The sequence below is a fragment of the Parambassis ranga genome, chromosome 21 (genome assembly GCF_900634625.1).
Source record: "Parambassis ranga chromosome 21, fParRan2.1, whole genome shotgun sequence".
In the NCBI taxonomy this organism is placed as follows: Eukaryota; Metazoa; Chordata; class Actinopteri; family Ambassidae; genus Parambassis; species Parambassis ranga.
The window spans coordinates 4,880,690-4,906,591 of record NC_041041.1 but is presented as its reverse complement, the minus strand read 5'-3'; the positions used below and the strand labels follow the sequence as shown (position 1 = coordinate 4,906,591).

Sequence of the window (25,902 nt, the reverse complement as noted above, 5' to 3'; positions counted from 1 at the left end):
GCCTGTGCAAACATCAGTGATACAACAAAAACTCAGCATCTGGGATCATTTCAGAACAGCTAGTTTGTTTGTCACTGTACATTCTGTTGGCATAATATTTTGTTTTGTTGCTTACACATAGTCCTTGCATCCTAACTCGATACTCGTGCTTCATGATCACCCTGTGGCAGCTCTGGCTTAATTTGTGCTCCATGTCAGATGCACATACCAGACCCTCCACCTCTTAACCTCTGGACTCTGACCTTTCATTCAGGCCACGAGTTTCCCTTCAGCATTAAGATGAGCCACATTCGGGACGGCGGGAGCAGCAGCGGAGGAGTCGGGAGGGATCCGTTGAGTCCCACGGACTGTCCAGGGGTCCTGCTGCTGGATCAGTGTCTCCCTCCAGACACCCAGTGCCAGTTTATACTGAAACCCAGCAAGGTCGTCCCTGCACCAGCTCATCTTATAGGTAAGGGTCACAGGTGAACGCCTTTTAAAGTGTGATAAACCTCATAGATTTATAAGGAGAAGTGAACATTATGCTGCATAAAGAGCATTTTTTTCATTAACGTGACAGTTGAGGTTTCTAAGTGCATGGTTGGTCAGTGTTGAGCTTCCATCCATAAATCTAAATCGCTATGAAACCGCAAGAAGAATTATGAGGATACAGAAGGACTAATGCAGAACAGAAAGTACTTCCTAGAATTTGTTTCACTTACATAAACCTACTTCACCCTGTACTTTGGGTGCTCATTCTTGACAATCATAGGCTTACAGTTGTATTGCGAGGACTGAGGATGAATCAGTAGGTGAGCGTGAAGAAAAGGAGTCACTGAGAACGGTGGGAAAGGAGCTTCTAACGGACAAGGGGTCACTCTAGGGGTTAGCACAGACGCAGTATCAAAATAAGAAAAACATCAGACAGACAAAGAGGAAGAAACCCCAGAAGGGACGGATGAGTGTGAGAAAAGGAAGATGGAAAGTGAAAAGAGATGACGCTGCTGTTGAGTAAGTCCGAAGGCCAGCGAAGGTGAAGGAAAAACAAATAACTGATACAGGAAGAGGAATGTATACAGGGAGCCACTGAAAAGGGGGACCTCAAAAGTGAGAGGGATGGAGAAGTGAGGAGGAAGAGGAAGAAAAATAAGACGACAGAGGACAGGAACGAGGATGGACTGTGGGCACAGAACTCCCGGATGGAAAAAGGAGGAGATGAGGTTTAGAGGAAAACAAGTTGAGGAGAAAAAGCGCGTGTTTTCCAGTCAAGGAGGCTCCAGTTTGCCAACCACAGGCTTCGCCTCAGATTCCTTTTGCTTCAAGCATAACAGTGTCTTACATAATCGGTCCGTACCATCCCTGCCGCTGCAGAGGCCTTAATTGCTCACACCCCTTCCGAAAGCTAACGAATGTCTGTGTTTATTGGGTGGTAGCCATGGGAGAAGCCCCCTTTTCAGGAATTTGTTTCTCTCAAGCAATCCTGCAGGCAGTTCAGCCTTGAATGTCTAATTGGCATATGTTAAACAAAACGACAGCAAGCTTTTCCAAACATTCTCCAAATAGCACTTGTCTACTGCGACTTGCTGCATGGCCTGTTTGCAGTTTCAGTAAAAATCTGCCAGGAAAACTGTCTAAGGTAAAGATGTCTTATGGAAAAAATTTTCATGGATGGACTCTTCAGCTCAACCCCTTGACAGTTGTTCACTGCCAGCCTTTGACAGAGATCATTGTACCATCTTACAATACATACTGAGGTTCTACCCGAGACCTGCTCACAACCTAAACTCCTTGGGAACCAATAAAGTATCTGTCTATCTATTTATCTATCAATGGTTCCTATCAACTGTAGCCAAAGCCTTTGACTCTGCTTTGGCTACCAGTGTGACAGATTCCATTCTTTGAAACAAGCTTTGATGATTTTGAACTTGTAATAAGGCAGGACAGTTTTTAAGGTTAAGGAACATTCCTTTATGATTGTTGGGAATGCTTTCGTCCATCCAGGTCATGTTATGTCTAAGATTTCAAATCAAGGGAACTGGACTCATGAAGTTTCACCACTCCTCCAGCGGAACTGAGGAAGCCACTAGAAGCTCCAGTTGCCTCGATTTAAACTCTCGGATGTGAGACTAAAGTTTTTTCACTTTACGTTCAGCCATACCCACAGACAAGAACGCATATTTACTGTATTTCAATCATGAGAGACTCAGCGAACTGAATGAGAAAGATTTATTAAGTACAAAGTTTGAATGTGCATTGGCGTCCTAGACCCCGTCGTGAAGACCACATCCGAAAAGTGGGGAAAACGCACAAGGAGTGGCCGCTGGATCAGAAAATCCCCCTGGGGTCTAGGCCTGGTGGTGGTGGAGAGCTGGAGGGCAGGAGATAGGAGACCTGAACTGGCGTGGATCTGGTGGTGCTTGGGGTGGAGGAGGGTTGCCGGGTTCGATCAGAAGAAAGCTGGAGAGGAGACTTTTAAATTACGTGCTAAGCTGTTATGCTACATTAAAGTGCTTCACCAAAGGACACTAGTGCCATATGAGGCAAGCAAACTGCGAACTTTAGAAGACAACCCATGTACCCACAGCCACCCTTTTGTAGCCATAATACTGACTTGCTAAGCAAAAGTCTGCTTTGCTAAAGTGGGTCAGCCTTATAGGAACTGAGAATCTTAGAGTTTGCTTATTTATAGGAAGATAGTCATGGCTTTATTTGGTTGCACAATGATATCAACAAGCTAACTGCTCCTTTTAAAACACTTTGTACATAAGTGTGGGGTCTGAGTGTGGTTTGGTTTGGTTAGAAAAGAACTTGTGGCCCATTCACACTAGTCTTGTTTGGAGCAGTGTTTTACTTATATTGTCTTCACCAAGATAATAACAGCAGTGTTTGAAATTTTAAGGTGATTGAAATGACCATAGTTTACACAGCAGTGCGACCTCCTGCATGCTTGTAAATTCTCAGAGTTGGGTTTGGACTCGTCTCCATAGCAGCCGAGACAATAGCAGAGAAACAAAACAGTCAAAACCACAGTCGTTACCTAAACCTAACAAAGTAGATTTGTTGCCTAAACTGAACAGATTGGGGACAGCAGTGGTGCAGTGGTATAGCAGGGTTGTCCAGTAACCGGAAGGTTGGTGGTTCGATCCCAACTCCTCCCTAGTCACTGTTGGGTGTCCTGGGCAAGACACTTCACCCTAGCCTGTGGCGCGCCTTGCTAGTCATTGTATGACACTGCTTGGCAGCAGCCGTAAAGAATTTCCCTCTGGGATTAATAAAGTATCTAAAATTAAAAAAAAAAAAATAAATAAATACTACATCCATCACCTGTGTTACAGCGCACACTGAGAGACGGTTATAGAAAGATGACAGACACTGTCCACCCAGTCAAAAAGCGGCCTGTCTATGTTTCTCCTGCCCGGAGAGTTGTAATGACGTAACGCGACGTATCATGTTTTTTCTCTTGCGATGGTGAGGCCTGCTGAGAGGTGCCAGAGCAGGCTAGCAATGTGTTACTGTTGAACTTTGTTCCTCAGTGTATTTAGGCATGAAGCCACAGCAGATTGTTAAATAATGAATTCTATGCGAGGTATGCTGTGTGTATTGTGGGGCCCTTTTTTCTTTTTTTGTTTTGTTTGGGCCTTTGGGCCCTCCACCCACTACAAGAATCTTTCGTTTGTTAGGAGAGTCCCACCCTTGGATACAAATCACAACTAAGTAATAACATAAATATTATCATTTCAAGATTGTTGGCAATTCAAAGGTTGTTACAATTACATTTCAATACAGTGGTGCTCCGAGGGATTCACTGCATTGTGTGCACTTTTTGCCACAAAGGCAGAAATGCAGGAGGAAATAATTATATAACTGTTTCTATTCATTTTATTTAGTTAGTTTATATATTTGTTAAGCTTTGTTGTTTTACCTTCATTATTAATCAAAATGTCTGTCACCTAATTAGTTAATTTTGTTATTACTATGCCCTAATAGGCATTTGCAATAGAAGTATGTCAACACTGGTTGATATTCTTTAAGAGGAGTACCTGTTTGCTGTACATTCTTATTAGCAGACACCTGAGTACTCACATAGAATGCAGTTTCATAATAGCAACACGCTGAGCTGTTATGTCACAAAGAACATGTAGGCAGACCTGCAGACAGGCAGCTAAATAGGTAGACAGTGTGTCCCTGCACCACTGAGCAAACGCAGTCTGAAGACACACACAGGCCTCTATACATGCGTTTGTTACGTCACATACAAGCAGGGATAAACACAGACACCTACATAGGCACTGATTATATGGTGTTCTCAAGCATGAACATGTCTGCATACATTTAACTGAATGATCAGTGGTTCTTTCTTCTTCTATCTTTCACTTTGACAAATGTGTCTTTGTGTTGGTGGACTTATCTGTCTGTTCATCTCTTAAGAATAATATATATTGCAAAACAGTTTCTGAGGTTTCCTTACTGACACATTTGAAACCACAGCTCACCTCTTCCTCTTTTTGTCCCCCTCTCCACAGAGCCTGGTCAGCAAAAGTCTTTTAAAAGGAAGAGGTCTCTGATCAACTGGCCCTTCTGGAGAGGTTCCAACACGCAGCTGGACGGCCTGCCCCTGTCCCCAACCTCACTCTCCCCCACACAGGGACGGCTGTTCGGGCGACCCCTGAGTTCCGTCTGCTCTCCAGAAAATGGCCTGCCCAAGCCTGTCATGGTTAGTCATGCGACGCGAGGTCACATAGGCCAGTAAGACGGGTCAGGAACCTCTAAAGGGTTGCTGAGAGGATTTTAGGGTTACTGTGTTTTTGGGGAAATGTTGGTGTGGGAAAGTAGTTTACTTGACAGTGCCTGATCATTTTAGAGTGTTATGCATCTTAATTAGTAGTTCTTTTGAGATTATAATCCTCTGTTTAATTATGAAATTGATTGTAAATCAATGTAACCTTCTATTTACTTAAGGACATGCTGGTGTTCCTGTACCTGGAGGGGCCGTACACTCGAGGCGTCTTCAGGCGATCAGCCGGGGCAAAAGCCTGCAGAGAGCTGCGAGACAGACTGGACAGCGGGACTGAGGACACAGAGATCTCACATCAGTCTGTGTTCGTCATCGCCTCTGTCCTCAAGGTAACACCCCTCACCAACCACACGCACAGGTCCGCTGAGCTGCCTCACTCGTTTGAAAGCAGACAACAGAAAGCAGGCACGACTGATGTGCGTCCAAAGTCGCCTAAGTCCAGACAGGATAATCTGTCTCTGCACAGGCAGGCAGGCAGCCAGTCAACACACACACACACACACACACACACAAGGTGCAGCATTGTTCAGGATTCAGGCCAAGTGGTTGCTGCAGTGTCGGCCGTCCAGTGAGCAGCACAGATTTTATTTTTTTCATCTCTATTTTTTAATCCTTTGTATGTGGAAATGTGAGTTCAGATTTAGATTACAACAAAACACATTCACTGTCATACCTGCAAACTCTTAGCCACAACACAATAAAACAGGACCACAGTTAAACAAAGCTTAACTGATTCTCCCGGTACTGTTTTTGCATACAGGACTTCCTGCGTAATATCCCGGGCAGCATACTGTGTGCAGACATGTATGAGCAGTGGATGGATGTGATGGAGGGGGACGGAGGAGAGGCGAGGATTCCAGCCATCCAGAGGTAAGAACTCCCTCTGCTAATTTAACAGCTGACGCGTACGCAAACAGCAGAGTGACAAATTAAAGGAAAGACTTGGATAAATGAGTGTTGTGAGGGCTTATGGTGGAGCAACACCTCACACTCTGACTGTTGGTTTTTCCTCTATTTAAACCCTGTTTATGTCTGGAGAGAGGAAGAAAGACAGAAAACAAGCTTTAACTCCAGAAGCAACAAACTGCATTCCTTTAGCTTCAGAAACATTAAACAACAAATAGCATAAACAGAGCAAACAGAGGATTCCTGCACAGCCTGAAACATCATCACACACATGCACACATTGTGAGAACAAGCATTTTCTGTGGTGTCCTATCATTATTTATGGTCTTGTTATCTCTCAGGTTGCTCCACCTCCTGCCCAGTGAGAATCTGCTTCTGCTGCGACATGTGATCGCCATGCTGCACTGTATACAAGGCAACGCCCAGGACAACCAGATGAACGCCTTCAACCTGTCCGTTTGCATTGCTCCCAGCATGCTCTGGGCTCCAGCTCCGAGCACCCCAGAGATGGAGGGGGAGGCCACGAAAAAGGTGAGGAGAAACATGAGATGTGCCAGTGTGTGTGATGTAAGAACTTGCCTAAAGCTCATGTATTAACATACAATATGAATTTCAGGAATTCATCTCATATGAAACTACTTTACATGTTTAAAGCGGAAATAAACATGTTTACATCCTGGTACACACAGCAGATTTAGTCTCTGTAGGTCTTCATGACAAACCTACATGGATACCTTTTTATTATCCACAGATTATTAAGTTTACTGTGTAGTTTAACAGCTGATAGTTGCAAAATATATATCAAGTGATGTCAGTGAGGGTGCATCAGTTTCCTCTTGTTTTCATTTTTATGCTAAGCTAACCAGCGGCTCCCACTTTGATGTGCGTTTGGATGCACTCTATGTTCTCATCTAAAACCTGACAAGCGTAAACCTTTGAGTATACTGATCTGCTTGTGTGTGTGTGTGTGCGTGTGTGTGTGTGTGCTCAGACCTGCTCAGACAGTGTACACACTCTGAGGAATGTAACATTTCAGTGGAATAACAGAAGCAAACTGCTTACGTGCTGCTGTGTTGTATAAAACGCATGAGAGCAGACAGACAGACCAGAGAGTGTGATTGACAGATGAGATGGTAAAAGTACACACACATACAGGACAGTGTTTACACACACACACACACACACACATGATCTCTGCCTGAAAGTCATTTGCCAGTAGACTGAAGTTCTCCCTCTGGATGTGGGTGCTGCTGACCTCCAGGCAAGAGCTGACTCACTAAAACACACCCTAACCTAGTCACACACACACTCAGTCACGTTTGCAGGTTGTCATCCATAAGTGAAATCACATCCAGTTGAGCTTGAACTCTCTTGCGGGAAAAAAGACAGTTTCACCTCAATATATGAATCTATTACTACTTAGAGAATGACGTCACCGCTGAGAGAATTAAGCCCTATTTCCGATCGGCTGGAGTTAAAAGAGTAACAGTGTTTAGAAAGATTTGACCTTCTTGTGTGCTTTTTGAAAGGTTGAGCAGTAAAACAACAGTCCTCCCTCCTGCCTGGCCAGCAAAGCAAACTTATCCTGGCCTAACTCTCCAGCAGTAGCTGCAGCCAGAGCCCACAGAGGAAGTCCCCTCACCCACTAGAAACCAACATGGAGTCACTAAAAAACAAAGCATACAAAGCTTTTAGATTTGTGGTCTATTTGGAAAGTTACAGTAATTGAGTTTCACAACAATCTCTGTGGGTGGCTGGTTTGCTTATCTTTGTGTGTGTGTGTTGAAGTGGTTGAGGTTCATTGAGAAACCATGCAAAGAATTTCCTACAGAATCCTGAGGCCAAGTGTGTGTTTTTTGTGTGAAAATTTGTGTCGTTGAAACACCTTACCCTCACACTTAACACACACATACACACACTTGTCAGCACAAATCCCCTCAGCACCCACAAATACCTAAATATCAGGTTCAACAAATACTCCTCTGATAACACTTTCCCTCTCTCACACTGTGTGTGTGTGTTTGTTCTCAGCACAGGCGGCTGATTTTCTGGGAAAAAGTTGTTGTTTTTTTTTAGTGAGATTTTGAAACTTCCAACCTTGTGGTCAGAACCAGAGGCTAATTGTAACTACCATGGGCCTCAGTCTGTGTAATGGCTGGTTTTCAACCTTTTCTGGAGACACGTGATTGCTCAGTTTTAGCCAATTCAGTTTGCTTTCCTCCGTTTCCTTCATGCAGCATGTAATTTAAATGCTTTTGGTGGAACATACTGTAGCTGTTTTGGAGCTTCTCAGGAAAATACAGCTTTACTTTGTGTTAAAATGGAGACATAGAGGTTGGAAAATGTGGAGCAAACTCATTCTTCTGTCTTTTGTTTTTGTTTTTTTAAATTCCTCTAGCACACAGCTGTGATGTCTCTTTTTGTACACCCACTGAGTTGGAGTATGAAGAGGAGATGTACAATGTAGCAGACAAATCTTTTGTGAATGATATATGGCATTTCTGAATGGCTGAAAGAGTTTAAGATAACATCCCTCTTAGGTGAGGATGGAGAAGTGAAAGTCTCCTGGATGCCCACAGGCTCTTTCCTGCAGTGCTTTGTATCATGTAGCCGGCCTCTATGAGTGACAGTGAGGAATGTTGAAGATGTGATTGAAGGAGGGCAGCAGAGTGAAATGAAAGAGTGAGAGGAAGGTCAGAGAAAGAGAACAGGGGTTTACACAGGAAACCAGACAACAGATAAAAGTTAGCCTTCAGGGCTAATGCTGGCTTATTTACAGTTTAGTTCTGTTCTAAAGTGAGCACCATCCCTGTCGAATTTTTAACAGTCAAAGAGTAATCCTTGAACAACAACAGGTTGCTAGGCTACAAGAGGGCTGCATCACAGTAAGGCTGGAATTCTGCCGCATTTAATAACCCTCAGCGCAACCTGCAAAAAGTCTCACCTGTGGTCCCTGGAGGACGGACCTCCGTATACCAGGTCCTTCAAATGATGCAGCCCTTCAGCTGGGACACAGCTAGAGGCTTCATTGTTCCCTCTTTACTGGCAACAAGTCTGTTACATATGACTTGTTACTCACTGAAAACAATTTGAATTTTTAACCAGGTAAACATTCATCCTACAAAGTTGGACACTTCATCCTGGAAGTTTATTGGTAACGACCCATTTTTTGGAGCCACCCTCAAGTGGCCACTCAAGGAATTGCAGCTTTAAAGACTTCTGCCTTGACTTCATGTCTCTGCTGCTGTTTCATTTGGTGCACCGTGGCCAGTCTGATAGGATTATTTCCACCACTGATAACCCTCTTTGTTTTTCCAAGAATTTAAAAACAGGCGCTGCAGGAATGAGACGGTGGAATGTCACCGTACACTGATAGCAGAGAGATGTCCCTGTCTGTTGCTGGAGATATCTTACCTGGAATCCCAAACAGACTTATTGTTTGGGAGATAATTGGGTAGTTTTACCGCCCTGAAGCAAATTGTTGAGATGTTTTTACAGAAGAAGGTACAGCCAGTACCAACTCACAGTGCCCACCTGCAGACTGTAGATATGAAAGTCATGTTGGAGGATCACAGCAAGATGAAACATTTGTAGAAGCATATTTGCTTGTTGCATAAGTGTAGGCTAACTGTTCCTGCAGGTTATGGAAAACAGCGGAAAATTATTCATAATCCAAGTAAAGTGTGGCCCTTCATGCAACATTAACACATGTGGTGTCTGAAGAGAGGTGGTTTACACGCAGAGGAGGTACAACCAGAATTGAACGTTGTCTGGTAAAAAACTATGAAGGATTACCGGATTCCTTGAATAAAACTCACCTTTTTTAAACATTTTTTACAGTGTGTGTCCAGACAGTTCTTCTGGAATCACTGCAGCCATATGCAGACATACAAACAGACAAACATCTGGCCCACAAACAAACAGCGGGTCTGTTTATCTGCACTGTGTTTCCATAGTGTCACACGGTGCACAGCGACGGCAGGAAAAACGACTCATTTATAAACACTAGCGGCAGATTTTTTTTTTTTTTTTTTTTAGTGGAAATTTTCCACAGCCGGGAAGCCTCTGAGTGGCCCCGGTGTTTGCGGACTATTTGTGTCATACTGCAAGACGTCATACATGTTTAGTAAGTTGTGTCTGTTTAGTTTAGAAGACAGCGGTTTCAGCCAAGTGGTGTGATTTGTTTGAGGAAGGATTCCAACTGGGTTGATAAGACTCAAAGTTTTAACTGGATGCAGGCTTCATATTGGGATTTCTCTCTCTGACATTTGTGATTTTTCTCATGATGCATATGATAATCTTATCCTCGAAGCTGCTGTCAAAAACTCCCACACCGTGTTTGTCTGTCATTCCCAGTGGTGGTCATTCCACAGGCATTTTAACAAGTGATAATCAAAGCCAATGCATGATGTCATACGATATTATCAGGACATTATCCAGAGTCGATGAAGAAGAAGAAGTCCAGTTTTCTTGGTCTTGATGTGGAATGCAAATACTCTTGTAGGACTTGGAAGCTTGACATCAGTGCAAACATTTCACAGGGTGATAATATGGGATGCAAAAAATATAACATTTGACAGCTGTTTGAACCCAATGTCAGAAAGGTATTTAGGTCACAATTCCATAAAATAAAGCAGGCAGATGTTAAAACGTGAGTAGCTACAGCACGCTGTCGAAACCTTTTTGTGACTTTACTTCCCTGAGAAGCAGAGACGACAAAATGACTACAGACAGAGCACATTAAAGATTTTAGAACGTCTGCATGATGTAACCAGGTGTTGTTTCCTTCCTGCAGGTGTGCGAGCTCGTCCACTTCCTCATAGAACACTGCAGCAATGCCTTTGGAGACGTCACCTCACTGTTTAGAGCCTTCAGCCAGAAAAGCAGCAGCAGTGACCACGGATCTGGTAAGAACTGAGAGTCAGCAGAACAGATGGGGATTAAAGAGAAGAATTTCGATTTAGAATGGTTTTAAAGATGAAGGCCAAGTCTGCGGACGGCATTCCTTCTTCAGCGGTTTCATTAAACCACTGAAGAAGGAATGCACAGTCTCAGTCACAACATTTATATCAGCTCATAATAAGTTTGTAATTCATCTTGGTTACATCAAATTATGAAGATGAATGGTTGAAAAAGGGCTGAGTCAGTAACACGTTAGGAGTAAACAGAAAAGAAAGAGGAACACTTAGGATGGCAGGTTTGTTTGGATTGAAACAAGTTCTGGTGCAAATTTGTGCAGTTTATTTAAACAAGCTAGAGCACTGAATATGGCCTTCACATTTGTTATGAAGGCCAGCTTCGAGGTTAGAGTATCAGAGTGTGTGTGTGTGTGTGGCTGAACAGAAGCTGTATTTGTTTCCTGGATGTGTAAAGCTTCACTGTGTTACACCTAACTGCGTGTTTGAGCTTGACTAGCTCTCTGTGTGTTTGTGACGCCCAATCAGACTTGTAAATTGGGGTCACCAGACTGACCTGCAGTAATTTCACAGGTCACAGGTGCTAATTATAAGATAATACTGAATTTCCTCATTCATAATGCAGCACTGATTTTCTTGTCCTCCTTGTCCACAGCAGTGAAAGTGACTTTGTTTCGTTCAGCTCAATTCTTTTTTCACTTTTTTGAGCTTTCTATGTGACTCAGTATTCTCTCGTCTTTCTTTCTCCTCCCAGATGTTTCATCCTTCCAGATGAATGACTCATCCTACGACAGTCTGGAGAACGAGCTGAATGACGACCCCGAGTCTCCCTGCCAGGAACAGCTGCCACTCCGTGACAAAGACAAACCGGACAGCCGCAGCCGCGATTCAGTCATCACTCTCAGCGACGGCGACCCCGATCCCTGCGACCCCGAGACTGACCTCCTGCTGCAGCTCCCCCCTCAGGCCAGGCCGAGGAGGTTCAGCCCCGCAGTGCGACAGCCTCGCACCCGTCAGGCCAACGGTTTATCACAGGGTCCCAGGAGGCTGAGGAGGAGCTCAGAACCGGCCTTAGCCCTGGGTAGCACGCCACCTTCCTGTCCAGTGATGGTTCATGCTGATAACGGCCACCTACCACTGAGGAAGGCTAGCTATGATGCAGCCATGGAGGGGGAAGGGGAGGAGGAGGAGGAGGTGTTTCTGGAGAAGGGGCTAAATGGGTTACAGCTGACAGAGGAGGGAGAGAACAGGTGTGAGAAGAGAGGAGCTAAAATCCAGAATGGTGGTCGGAGGAAGTCAAAGCATGCTCCTCCACCTCCGCTGCGGCTGGACGCCAGCTGTTCCAGCCTGTCGTCACCGGCAACCTCACCAACAGGCTCCTCCCTCAGTTCTTTAGACTCCGCCTTTTCACAGTACTCCACTGACTACACCACTAATGGGTCAAATCCTTTGACTGACCCTGCTCCTCTCTCACCTCAGTTTCCTGGGCGGCCACAGCAGTCGCCCAGGGGCTCCCCGCCTCAGAGGGAAGCCCTGACACAGCCCACCCGCATGGGCCACACCACCTCCCACGGCCTCCATCCTAACATGTGGCTCAAGAGAGACCGGAGTCTGTCGCTGAGGCAGCCTGAAAATGGACACACAGAGGAGGACTTGCCTGTGGTAAACGGGAAATCCTACCCAGCCAGTAATGGCTACTCTGTCCAGGAGGCCGTGGTGACAAACCACAACAGCCAACGAAGATCTAGCAGCCCTCCATCTTACCAGCAGGCTCTGCTGCAGCTGCAGCGCAACCGATCTCCTTTCTACAGGGGCTCAGAGAAACCCCTCACAGTCAGAGAGTTGAGGCAGCTCAATGATCAGACCTGCACCCACAGACCTCCAATCCCAACCTCCCCCAACAACCCAAAACCACATACAGGAAGTGAGGTCACACAGAGGCTGACTGGAAGTGAGAGTGTGCAGCCACCACAGGGTGTTTTCTTTGGACAGACTGCCACCACGCTGATCCTTCAGAGGCAAAAGTCCCACTCTCTGACTCCAGTCATGGAGGACCATAAAGGGAGGAGGACCCTCCCTCGCAGAGCGTCCGAACCTACTAAGGTCACTGCGAACTCTCTCCCCTCCCCCAGCCTTACCTTGGACAGACCTCGTAAGTCTAAAGCTCAGCCCAAAGATGGCGGCCTGAGAGTATCGGACGTAGAGCCGAACCATGCCAAGCCGCACTTCTTCCTGTCTCCCTCTGCCACCCGGGCTGTGAGGGACTACTTTTCCTCTGAGAATGCAGAATCCTGCCTGCGGAGGAGTCAGGAGGTGGCGCTAGCTATTGCACAGGGTAAGAAGGAGTGGCAGAACAGAAGGTGCAGTGACCCACGACTGGAGGACTTTGAACAGCTGTTCTTTGCAGAAGAGTCATACGTGTAAATGAGAACTTTGTACAGATGAACTGAAAATGGGAGGCTGGCTTTTATCTAAGACGCTTACTTGTATATAGATGTCTTCATCATTCATGTGATTATATCCTTCGTTATACATCTTTGTCCTGTTGCTGATTACTGTAACGGTACTTCAAGATTTTTAAAGGTACACATGCACGTTCTGTTTCAGTGGTTCACCTTCTTGTTTCTATCTAGATTATCTTATTCAAAACAATGGTTCTAGAACTATTTTCTAACAACCTACACCATGCTACCATATCACAGCACAGAAGATGGCGTGCATCTACCCATAATGAATATTATGAGGAGGATGACATTAAAGTTTACCTCCTGGTGTGATGTCACAAGTCTGCACATGTCATCGTAGGTGGATTCACGATAACCTCTGAATGATTGCTGGGTGTCATGTCCCTTTAAATAATGGTTTAATCAGTATCCAGAAGTAACCATTAAAGGTACTACGAGAGCAGCTCTAGTGCAAAAATCTGGTTAGTCAAAAAAAGTTTTTATTTGTTCTTGTTTTATCTTCAAAAAATGCTTTTTCAGCACATACGGTTTTACTAAATCTGAATCTCGCCACATGTTTCTTGCCACAAGGTTTTCTTGTGAAAAGAGAAATCCACCAACAGATTTTATAGAATACAAAGTGCCACAAATATGTTGATTTTTATAATATACAGTGCATTCATTTGTATCTGCAACACATGTTTTCTAACGTGTCAGTGATGGGAAGCACAGATTGTTGATTGTTGTACATACTTAAACAGCATTTGTGACTAATTCCATGTAATAGGTGAACTATTCCTTTTTCCAGAGAGTGAAGTGTTTGTCTGTTTGAACCAGTAGTGAATCAATGAGGGTCGGTATTTATTCATAGAAGCAGTCTCCAGACACACAGCACACGTGTTGTCCTCTGAAGCTCTGGTTTATATCTCTGTGACCTGGGAGGGATAGAGGGAGGGAGGGAGGTGAAGCTGAAGGAGGAGGAAGAAAATGTGTGGTTTGTGTGATCAGTGATGGTGTGTCCTGAGCCAAAATGTGGGAAAAACTGTGCCATCCAGGGAGAATTCTCCTTTATTCTCGCTTTTATAGCACTTCAATAAGAAACCTCTTCAGTCTCACGAGGACACAGCTTGTTTGTGTATGTATTTTTGTGTGTGTGTTGAGATGAATGCACCATTTAAAAGCAGTCTGTCTAACTGTTGTACGTTTTGTCCATAGTAATATGATGGTTTGTTCCAGCACTGCTGTTATTGCAGTGTTCATTTTAGGTTGACCCTTTACAATAAATGTCCTTATTTCACTGTGTAATAACGTCGATGAACATACATTATAAATAATATATATTCTCAACTCTCTCAGTGTTATTAATGTCACAGGACTACACACTAAAATAAGGCCATTGCCATGTGAAGTGTCACCATTTTAATTTCTCAAACAGTACTTTACCCTGTATTATTATTAATGATATTATAATTGTTCTCTCCATTACAGTGAATTGTGTTCAGCCTGTATAGTTCTGCATATTTATGATACAAATATATATAAATATATATATATATATATATAAAAATATAATATCTTGTTACTTTGTTGTGTGAGAAAAATCAAATGTGTATTTTTGTACATGCCAATTCTGCTGCTGCTGCTGCTGCTGTCTCTCTATAGAAAGTATATTTGCTACAGAATGCACCATTTGTATATTGTGTACATGACGATGTCCGATGCTCACGAGAACAAAATATCATTGATTTTAATAAATGTTGCTCTTGTGAAACTACTCTGCAGATTCAGTGGGAGTTGGTACGTCGGTGCAGGCGCTGGTAGCATCAGCAAGCTAAAGGCGCTACATGTGATTGTTGCACTGTGCACCTCTTAAATGTGACTATAGATGTTGCCATTAGCAGGTAGCATCAGCAAGGCTAATATGGTGAAAGTGCTACATTAACACCTCCTAGCTGGTAGCATAAAGGAAGCTTCTGTGTTTATGATGATGATTGGATGAACCATCTGTCAGTCAATATAATAGAAAAAAAAAGCTCAGCTTCAGCCAATCGGATCCACAAATCGTCTTAATGGGAACACAAAGGGCTACTGAGGGTCTTTGAAACCAAGAAAGTAGCAGCGGTGTAGATGATTTTTGCCATCTTTGTGAGAAAATATGACCATAAGAGTGACTGTGGTCATAGACCGTCATCACATATCCGCTCTTACTTCTTCACCTAAAATCAAAAATCAAAACATCATAATGACCTCAGTCTATATGCTACATCTGTGTGAGTGGATAAAAAACTCTCAAGGTGTAATCAGGAAGAGAAGAAGCCTCACTTTGACCTTCTCTGTTATGTTTGAACACATTAACATCTCCTGGAGAATTTAAAATAAGTTTACCTGATAAACAATGCTTGGCTAACATGATTGCATAATCGACTTTAAAGTTCATGTAATAACTTTTAAATTTTTGAGAAGCTACTCTCACTAAAAAACAATCAACTGCGGCTTTGTAAGTGTTCCTCCAACCTTGATTTATAGCCTTTTGTGAAATCCACTGCCACATACTTAAACATGAAACAGAACATCAGAAACCAGCAGAATTATGGACCAAATCTTCAGAAACATGCACGTATATTTCCAACAGTGCATGACAGTAGGATACACACGTACTACTGATGTGGCTTGATGTGAGGCAGGTTGCTCAGCAGCAGGTGATGTAATACAAACACACACAGCAACTTGTTGCATAATAGAAGCGTGGCCCATAAAAACCCAAATTCCCATTTCACAGCTCAATAAAGGGCGTGCATAAGAGCGACTGCAGGCATGAGTTTCTCTTCTCATAAATGTTTTGAGTCCTTACAGGAGCTGGTGATTTTAGTGTTTTAGCCATATTTGTGCATCTCCACTGTCCTCGCAGACCTGATGCTAACAATAACACAGGAGAGTGAGGTAAAGAACTGGAGCAGAACATGATTATGTAATGCATTACCTTGCTACATATTGGAACAATAATGATTTCTGGTTGACCTTGAGATGCTTTTATATCTACAATATCTAATGTATTTGCAATAAACACAGATGAAGAAGGTAACAGACAGAGGTTCTGTTTAAACACTACATCCCAAATTCTAATGATGGGACTATTGTTGAGGTCAGCAGCCAATGGAGCAGACCCCACCCTGCTCCTCACCCCTTATCTTCTGTCTTCTTTATCCCTCTTTTTCTTTACAATAGCCAACACTCACGGCATCCTGAAGATCCTCTCCCGTCTCCAAGTTTCAGGGATTCCCTCAACTCCCTCTCATCCATTAAAGGTAGGGTAGGAGATTTTATTCTGATGTACTTTTTGATAAATTAGTGTAACTTCTCTTTACAATCCGATAGCAACCAATTAGTTTGGCAGTTTGGCAGTTTAGCATTAAAACGAAGAATATTAATCATCTGTGGAAGCTATAAAACACTAAAAACATCAGCCAATCCTCCGGGTGGACCCTGCGCAGAGTATTGGCTGGTTGTCACTCTCTTCCTGCTCTGTGTGCACCAGAGAGGTACGTGCATGATGGCTGAAGTCACAGACCGCAGCTCGTCTTCAGGTAATGCGTGTCCATGTGATTGGGAGGCGTGGCTTTGGGGTGAGCGCCGAGAGAAAGGGGCGTGTGTTTACTTTCCAAATCTGGCTGACACTGAGTTTTCAAAATCTCCTACCCTATCTTTAATCAATAGACTTTGTTGAAAAAGCTGTCAGATTGAAACAATGAAGTAAAAACAGAATACAGGGAGTCTGCATGATGTAATTTCATACAACCATTAGATTTCTCTTGAGGTCTATGATGCCCTTCCCCTTGTCTTGGAGGCAGGCAGGCCTAGCCAATCAGCTGATGAACAAGGACCACTCTGTTTCTCTCTTCCATCAGCCAGACACCAACCTTCACTTCACTTTTCTGTAAGTATATAGGATAAAATATTTTTCAGCAACTGGTTTTCAGTGGAAATGATCTTTATATACAACAGTTCTTCAGCTGCAAATCAAACATATGTTGTTTCCACAAACACAACCACTGTCTGTGTCACTGTGTGATCATGATGTATGTGCCCCAGTTCTATCAATCGGTGTGTGGCCAAAGTCAAAGTAAAGCCAGCAGAGGTGTCAGAATTCTTAGAATGTCACATCCAGCTGTACAACAGGATTGATGTAACGAGTGGAATCCTTTGAACAGAACGGAATGTACCAGAAATGTCGGGACTGTTTCTGAAATGTTCTCTTGAGTTGAAGGTGAATTGCAATCTGTCTTCTGTGACCTGAAATGTGTCTTTGCATACCTGTTGGGATGTTACCTGCAGTGTATGTGGTTTGGCTGCCATGGGGGTTCAGTCCCCCAACATAGGCCACATAGTGGGGTACACCATGGGTCAGCACAAGCGCATTAAATCTGCTCTTACTAATTTTCAGGGTGTAAATCAGGGAATGAGGAAAAATTAGAAGTTTTTGCAAAGTAATATAGGGCAGGACAGACTAAACGCCCTGGGTATGCTCTCTATCGAGCAGGAGTTTATCAGGACACCAGACTTTATGACATGGACATGGACATCTTTGCCGCCTGTTGTGCTGTTGTTCGTTGTTTTATTCAGGGTCCAGTGTAGCTACATGATACCTCTACTAAGAGAATAAGAGAAATATCATCCATCTGTATGCATTTAATGCTCCAAAAAAAGGCCTCCCTGATGCATACGGCTAACTATGCTAACCACATCCTGCAGCATCAGAGTCAAGAAGCTGCTGAGGGAATTTCACCGGAGAATTTCCTTCTCAGGTGAAGGATAGTCAAAGTTGACTACTAACTTGAGCAGCCACATTTTCAGATAGCAAGCAAATGTGGTCCACTTTGGGTGTTGATACAGCACTTCATCTTCATCTGGCCCTCATGAAATGGATGTGAGCCCACACGTAAAATTCCCAAATTCACTGTGGGCCTCTCTTGGCATAGATGTAGCACAGTTAGCACTGGGGAACCTGCCTGTGCCTGTCTATCATTGCGATATATTCGGTTCCTTTTGGTGGAGATGTAGCTATGGTCTGGCCCGCCTGTGGCTCAGGTGTGGACTACTTCAGTGCTCTATTGCCACGCCCTCAGTGGGCCAAATAAGAGCGGTGATGTGAACCCGATTTGGGCCACACTAGTTTTGCGATCTGTGTTTAAACCACATGTTTTTCTTTAAGGTTTGAATTCTTTTTGTTTGTTCAGGGCTTGTTGCTGGTCTCACAGGTGCTCCTCACACTCTCAGACCCTCAACTGCCCTCCTGGCAACACTAAAGTTTGCTTTTATTTTCATAACAGTGATAAGGGAGGTTTTTAGGGCTGCTTGGCTCCTCGGTCAGATTCCTCAGCCAATGCGTAGCTCGCTGTGCGATGAGGTCACGCCTGATACCATCTATCAAACTGGTGAATTTCAGTCAAAACATCATTTAGTAACGTGTTCCTCCCTTTGCTATATGTTGTTGACCCACTCTAAAAAGCATGTAACTCCCAGGAGAGGAACCCTGGTGATATTCCCACATTGTGTTTTTCTGACACATTCTGATGAAACAGTAAAAAAAAGAAAAAAAGCAGGCGTGAGTAAATTCCCCCTCTGAGCCCCCGGGGGACGCTGCATCTGATTTCGATTAAGTTTCTTTGTGCAAAATATCAGAAAATAACAGCACTAACAGGAGTTCTTCTGTGCCAACATGGACTCTGTTTTATGGCTCCATCCCGTGTGATGGAAGGAGTAGCTACAATAAAAGCATTGTTTGGTCCGAGCTGAAACCCACAAAATATGATCGGTTTGGAGGTTTATGGGACTCTGTGGAGGTGCAGAACCACAGAGAAACATGTCAGCTTTTTGTTTGACATTTATACATCTAAATATTGCAAATTGCAGGAACAGCAGCACAGAAGAATTTAAGACCTCCAACAAAGTTCAGTTACATAACAGGAGGGAAGATTAATGGGCCAGGACACAGAAGACAGAAGGAAGTCCAGCCCAGGGAGATAAAGACACCTGTCAGAGAGTCAGTGAAGAAGAAAGACTGTGTGTGTACGTCTGAGCATATCAGTGTGTTAGAGGACCAATTAAAACTCTCCAAAACAAATGCTGGAGTCGCTGCCATTTCCTGCAGTCAGTGAATGTTCCAAATGATTTCTGCCATATTGCTTCACTTGTAGCCGCTGCAGTTAGCATTAGATTTTACTTACAGAAAACTTGTACCCATCAAAAATCATTAAATATCTAAAACGGACCATGCACAGACGAAGATTAGAGCGTACACACAAACATTTAAACCCATTTATGCACCAATCCCCAGGATCGCCTTCATGCTGCTGTGTGTGTGTGTCTATCCCCTTCATGTGTGTGTCAGTGAAGGTGGGCGGAAGGTTTCCATGAGTTTGACCTTTGCTGGCATTAAAAGAAACGGATTAGAGCAGACTTTCATCTGCTGCCTCTTTGTTATCTCCATCAACAGTCTGCTTCCATCCATGTTCCCCATGAAATCAATCAAAAATGCTTTCAACGGTTTTTCCCCCGCTGGAAAACTTTCAGGAAAATCCCTCTTTACAGAGAAGTTTTGAGGTACATTTTTTTGAAGATTTTTTTTGAAAGAGAGGAAACACAGTGAGGAGGATAAACAAAGAAATAATATTGTTCAATCCTTTAGAATTGAATTATGATTTCCACAGAACCATGTGGGAGCTTCTCCTTAATAACTGATTGGAAAGAGCAGGCACTTTTTATAACAGGCTAACTTTTTTTAGCGGCTTACTCCCGCCCACTGTGGTAGTATTACGTCACATTTAACCTCACAAAAATAAAATTAACATGTTTTTTTCTATTTAAAACCCCACTAACATCAACCTGCCTTGAAGTTCAGCACCATGTCTTTTGTAACTGTATACAATAAGACTAAAGTAAGTAAAATGCCTGAAACACTGTTTTCTGTAATAAGTGATAGACCTAGGTCATGTAGATATTAAGATATTGTTAAATGTATTCATAGTTTGAGAGTTAGAGCTTGTTGGAGAGCAGATTTTCCACTTTCTGCACCTGCAGTTCATACTGATGAACTTTAAAATACAAAGAGAAATGTAATCATTTGTGATTATTCACAAATTATTATTATTATTCATTTCTCAGCCCCGAGGTTGAATCCTTACCTCGCACTGCAGCTGGATTCTTGCTTGATTTGTGACGGACCTTTTGGCAGGTCAGGAGTCAGAAATCACCAGTATTCTCAGTTTGACACAGCACTTTCTGTTTTTAATGTCTGCATTTTGCAGCTGTGGTTTTTACTGTTTTTATTGTATTGCTGAGCATTAGAGTAATTATGATTGCCTGTGAATGAGAGGAATTCCATCTAATTCCGTCAGTTTGCTGTCTATATTTTGTCCATATAAAATTTCACTCACCTTTTTTATAGATTAGACATAGACAGGTTAGCATAGACGGTAACATGAGACGGAGAGGAAGTGGCGGGTGAGGCGTGGGTGCTTCTGTGACCTATGAATAAAACCAAGACATCAAGGACGGCTGATGTCCCCCACCTCAACATCAAGGCTTCAAAAGCACACACCTACGCCCCATGTCCCTCTGTGATGACTGACATGCATGGGAGTCATGTTTGGTGGCAGGTCAGAGCTATTCATGTTGCAGGAATAAAGCGTTCCCCTCCTATTTATAGATCAATGCATGTGCTGGCCATCACGCTTGTTTTTGATGCTGTGGCCATTTTTGGTTGGTTATGCAACAGACCGCGAGTATTATAGAGAGACAAAGCGGCGTTTGTAGCTCACAATGGCTGCTGCAGGCATATTAAAGCCATAATTGTAACTCTTCTTCCTTTTTTGAAATTTGAAACACAGCAGACACAACTGCCCTGTTCACTGTCTGTGTAATTTACACCACAAAAACTGTACGTCTCAGTGATTACCCCTCATTACCAGTCAAACTTTTTGACATGCTGCAGATGTGTTCTTACACACACACACACACACACACATATATGTACACTGTTATATAATGTGCTATGACCTCAGGGACCCAAGCACAACCTGTTCAATGGTAAAGCCACTGTCAACACTTCAGGGTGAGAATAACATCAAACAGCACAGATCAGAAAACAGGGGCTTATCTAATTAGTTTTATGACAATAAACACACTTTAAAACAGGTAACTGCAGCTACAGAATGCATAGGTTCCAAAGGGACAGTAATACATAACCAAGTGTGTACGAGATTGAGGCGAGTGTGTGTAAATTCAACAGGCTCACCTCCATGAACTTGGCAGGCGTATAGTTGAAGAGTGTGAGTGTGTGTGTTTTCCACCCCATTACCTGGTCACAGGTGGCCATTATATTCATGACCTTTGACCCCCTTACATAAGCCTTTTTGTTTACTGCACTCAGGACTTTTTTCCTTTTCTTTTCCCTTTTTTTACAGCTCCCCAGCATGAGTCCACACACTCTTTGATTTGGCCAAAATATGAACGTGTTTGGGCTGCTTGTCAAAAAGTGACTCAGAGCTGGCTTTGAGGTGACATAACACACCTTCTGAAACCTTCTTGGGGGTCTGGAGGTCTTGTGCAACAGTGGATTTGTACAACTAATTAAGTTTGAGTACCTACAACATTGCATATGTCTATGAGCTCAGAGCTTTGACCAAAAGAAGGCGATCGCAGGTGTGACGGTGGGACATCCAACTGGGAGGGGGCAACCAAAGGGCAGATCCATGTTGGAGGGGTTTCTATATACCATCCGGTGTGGAATATCATGGGATTTCCCAAGAGATTGCACTAAAATGGATGGCCAGATAGGAAAGAAATGTATTTCCTCCAGTTTTTTAAGGGTGTTTATTTCTATGTTTTTGGAGGTTATATCTTCTAAATCTGTGTGGTCTGTGTGCAAGATGGAAGCAGAGATCTGTGTGCAGACTACAGACATTGTTTCATGTGTTTGAGCATGCACTTCCATTCAGTGGTAACATTTTGTTCCTTCCTTATTTTAACAAAAAAAAATATTGTGTGCTAAGAAAACATTTTTTCCTTTTTTGTGTGGATGTCCTTGCCTCATCCGTTTTCAATATCTTTAGAATGAAGTGAAACTCTGACTCATATCTTATCACCTGACATCAGTGCTGGGCCTCTTTCACTGAAAACCTGAAACCAGAAGAGGAGGTTGTTATAGCAGCCGGAGGGCATGAAGTCTGGGTGCCTACCTTGGTGTTACATTTTTACTTGTTAATCTCACTGCAGTTAAGTGTTCACACTGACTTCACTTCTGCACTGCAGCCTGTACCTGAAGTCTGAATAATCACATCACATTGTCTCTCTGCTTTCTCTGGAATGTGCTGATCAAGGCTCCATCTTTTCAATCTGACCTCCTTCCCTTTTATGTTACTGCACCTTTCAACTCTCACCCTGCATGTAAGAGAATCCATTGTAGAACTTTGTGTCACTTTTGTCCTCTGTTCAGAATCAGAAAGGTTCTGGTCTGCTTCTCATTGCCTGCATTTGTCACTGTGGTCCTTTGCCAGTGCTTTGTTGACAATAGGGCCAATCAGCCATGCTGTCATAGCCCAAAGGGTCCCTTTGGATACTGTATGAATGCCATATGTTATGTAACCACTAGTGATGATATAACCCTCTGGACTGCCCCGGTTCAGTCTAACGTTATTATCATAAATGAAAAAGAAAGCACAGTGTGCACCTCCACCAAAGTCTTAAGGTTCCCCAGCTGCTGGTAGGTGTTACATAACAAACAGAGTTTGGTCAGGGTGGATGGTAGAACAGAGGGGGCGCTGATCAGATCAGCGGCTTCACTGTGGTTTTGTTTGGGCCTATAGGGAAAGCAAACGTGTTCACTTAAGTGGAACCTGCTCAACTACCTCAAAGACAATCATTACTTTTTACTGCGAACTTTAAATGACTGTGCACAGTGTCGCACTCAAGCACCCCTGTAGCCTTAGTTGCCTGTAGAGGCTAAATAAAACACAAAGAATAACAGGAGACTGGAGACCAGACAGACAGCCTCCAAAATCACTGTATTATTCAGAATATGCCTGTTGCCTGTGTGGATTCTTACATCATAATGTGAGAATAAAAGCCATAATTTTCAAAGTATCAGTGTGTAATTGTGTGACTTTCAGTGACCCATTGATTCAGATGATAGCACAGTGAGCGGAACACTTCCAGTTTTCATCAGCTCCATAAATCCCTTAGAGGGATTTCATTTACAAAAAAAAAAACCCCACAAATCTGATTAATATAATCATTGTAAGTGGCTCTAAGAGGCTTTGGTCCAATTCAGTGCATATCTGACCAACTGAACAATGACAGGAGGAAAAACTAATATTGAGACATGTCTCCATCACTGATCACGGAGCGTAATCTACCATGCTGACCCACTTCCTGCTTTTCTATTGGCTCCCAGCCCAGTGGTTGTCGGGGGAGACGGAGTACACCAGCTGTCATTCACCAGCCTATTTACAGGGATGCAGTTGAGATTATCAGATTGCCTATCCTCTCTATTACTTATGCTGCAAAGTCATAATCTGCCCTTCTAACAAAAGTCTGAACGTTTTAGGGTGAAGGTGGTTAAAGGTCAGTGTATGTTTGGGTTTGGTAAGGAGGGACTCATCCCAATATACAATAATACAATAATTGTGAATGTGCATTGGCGTCCTAGACCCCGTCGCGAGGACCACGTCCGAAAGGGGGGAAAGCTTGAGTGGGTCTAGACCTGGTGGTGGTGTAGAAGCAGGAGAGCAGGAGAGAGGAGGCCTTGAATTGCATGGATCAGGAGGTGCTTGGGGTGGAGGAGGGTTGCCAGATTCGATCAGGAGGCAGCTGGAGAAGAGACAGAGGCTTTTAAATTTCTTGCTATACGCTATGATTGGGCAGGAGAGGGACAGATCGACAGCTGATTGGTGAGGGAGGTGCCATCTATTAAACACCTGACTATGCGGGAGGTCACTAGAGGGAGTGCAGTGCAGTGAGAGAGAGAGAGTGCGAGGATGGTGAAGAGGGAGAGGGAAGTGGATAGAGATAAGTGGTGGATGATGTGAAATAGTCTTCATGATTGAACTTATGCTGAGAGCTACATGTGTCAACACTGTGAAAGATGTTTGTGTGTTTGACAGCATCTTTAATCAGCTCTTTAATAAGCACTGCAGAGCTGAACACAATACTACCTGTGTTTCTCTTTTGGACTGCCTGCGTATAACAGAATATAAAGAAGAAGAATCACTTGTATATCAGTGTGGAGACATGTGTAGCTGATGTGTATGAGCATCTGCTCACATCCCAAATGTTTTTGTTGTTACTTTATGGAAAGAAATATAGATTGTTAGATTTAGATTAGATCTATTTATGTCACCTGGAAGAATGATGAAGCTCTGCTCCAAACCTCATATTCCTCATATTTTTTCCAGGTCCACTAAGTGTCATATTTGTGCCATTTTGTTCTGTGTTCGTCTACCCATGGGTGTTAGCCTACTTAGGCTCAATAGTAAGTACAGTGTATTTTAAGCCCCACCGCTGCTGTCGCCCCACTTTGGCTCAGTTTGTCTCTCTCAAATGTTGTGTCCTCCTTTAGCCAGTTAACTATATAGTGCAACAGTACGTCAGGGTGAAAAATCATATCTGTAGCACAGACTTTAAAAGCTATTTTCACTCAGAGAGAGACAATGTCTTCGGGAAACAAAGCCACCCACTTCCGTGACCTGGGCATTCCTTGTCTGATCTGACAAACATCAACAGGACTCCCACCTCCTCCTCCTCCTCCCTTCATCTAGACAAGTCCTTTCCACAAGAAACATCTGTGAAGTGTGACAGATTGTGGACACTGCCTCTAAATAGGATAAATGAGACTATTTAACATCATGTGACGGGTTGTTGTTGAGACATGCAGGAGCCAATCGGTGACAGAGGTCATTCACAGAAATGCATCTCTGTTCCGGTGATGCAAACCAAATTGGCCTGCAGCTAGAATGTATCATGGCTTTGTTTAGCTTACGTGTTGCTGCAGGGAGCCAAATGACGGCATCAGTCATCTGCCATCTTGGATCTGATAGAAGCACACATGTTGCATGTATCATCTCTTGTCTTATGATATAAATTTGGCTTTTACAAAATGGAAAAATGAAGGAGCAGGACTATTCTGAGTGAGTAGCAGCATCATGTGCTACCTCTGGGGGAGATAAGGAACATTTGAACAACAAAAACATGAGAAGGAGGAACCTACAGAGGAAGATAAATGACTCCAAGAACCAGATGGAAAGGAAGACACACAGTGAAAGTTCAAAACGCACACTTATCTTTGGTAAAAGCATCAAAGTGTTGAGTCCTGGCAGGGCTGAGACAAGGGGAACATGATGTCAATGAGGTCACAGGTTAAAACAAAACTCTATTACTCACTGTGGACATTTCGCCTCTATTAATGCAGCCGAGTTAAAATGAGGACATCGTTATGAATTTCAAGGGAAGATTAATTGTCAGAATTAGCAGTGTTTTGGAAACAGACTCCTGCAGTTCAAAAGCGTTCAGTGATGAAACGATGCAGGAAAACAAAGGCAGCAGAGTCAATGTTTTATTTAACAGGCCTGCTTGTGCAGCTGTTTGACAGAGTCAGTGGATCTGAAAGAGATGAACAAAAAACACACACACACACTGCAGCAGGCCTACTGTAGGTGCATACAGGAAAAGAGAACACAGTTCAGACAGTGTGAAGACGGCAGATGTCTGCAGGTTCTGTCTGTTGAGTCAAACATAGAGCTGACATTTAAATAAACCCTTTCAGTAAAGAAGTTACCTGCAGAGCAACAGAAGGTCACTGATAGTCTCA

At 43.4% G+C, this 25,902-nt stretch overlaps 1 protein-coding gene across 1 annotated transcript in view; it reads left to right on the top strand.

The window, feature by feature from the left end:
* The window catches only part of LOC114426515 (rho GTPase-activating protein 20-like), a 28,064-nt gene extending 13,354 nt beyond the window's left edge, over positions 1–14,710 (top strand). Inside the window, exons 9-15 of the mRNA XM_028393983.1 lie at positions 254–451; positions 4,503–4,693; positions 4,939–5,103; positions 5,535–5,644; positions 6,022–6,211; positions 10,476–10,587; positions 11,351–14,710. Coding sequence (XP_028249784.1) covers positions 254–451; positions 4,503–4,693; positions 4,939–5,103; positions 5,535–5,644; positions 6,022–6,211; positions 10,476–10,587; positions 11,351–13,020 — 2,636 coding nt within the window. The 3' untranslated portion in view covers positions 13,021–14,710. The remainder of the gene's footprint in view (positions 1–253; positions 452–4,502; positions 4,694–4,938; positions 5,104–5,534; positions 5,645–6,021; positions 6,212–10,475; positions 10,588–11,350) is intronic.
* The last annotated feature ends 11,192 nt before the right edge of the window (positions 14,711–25,902 follow it).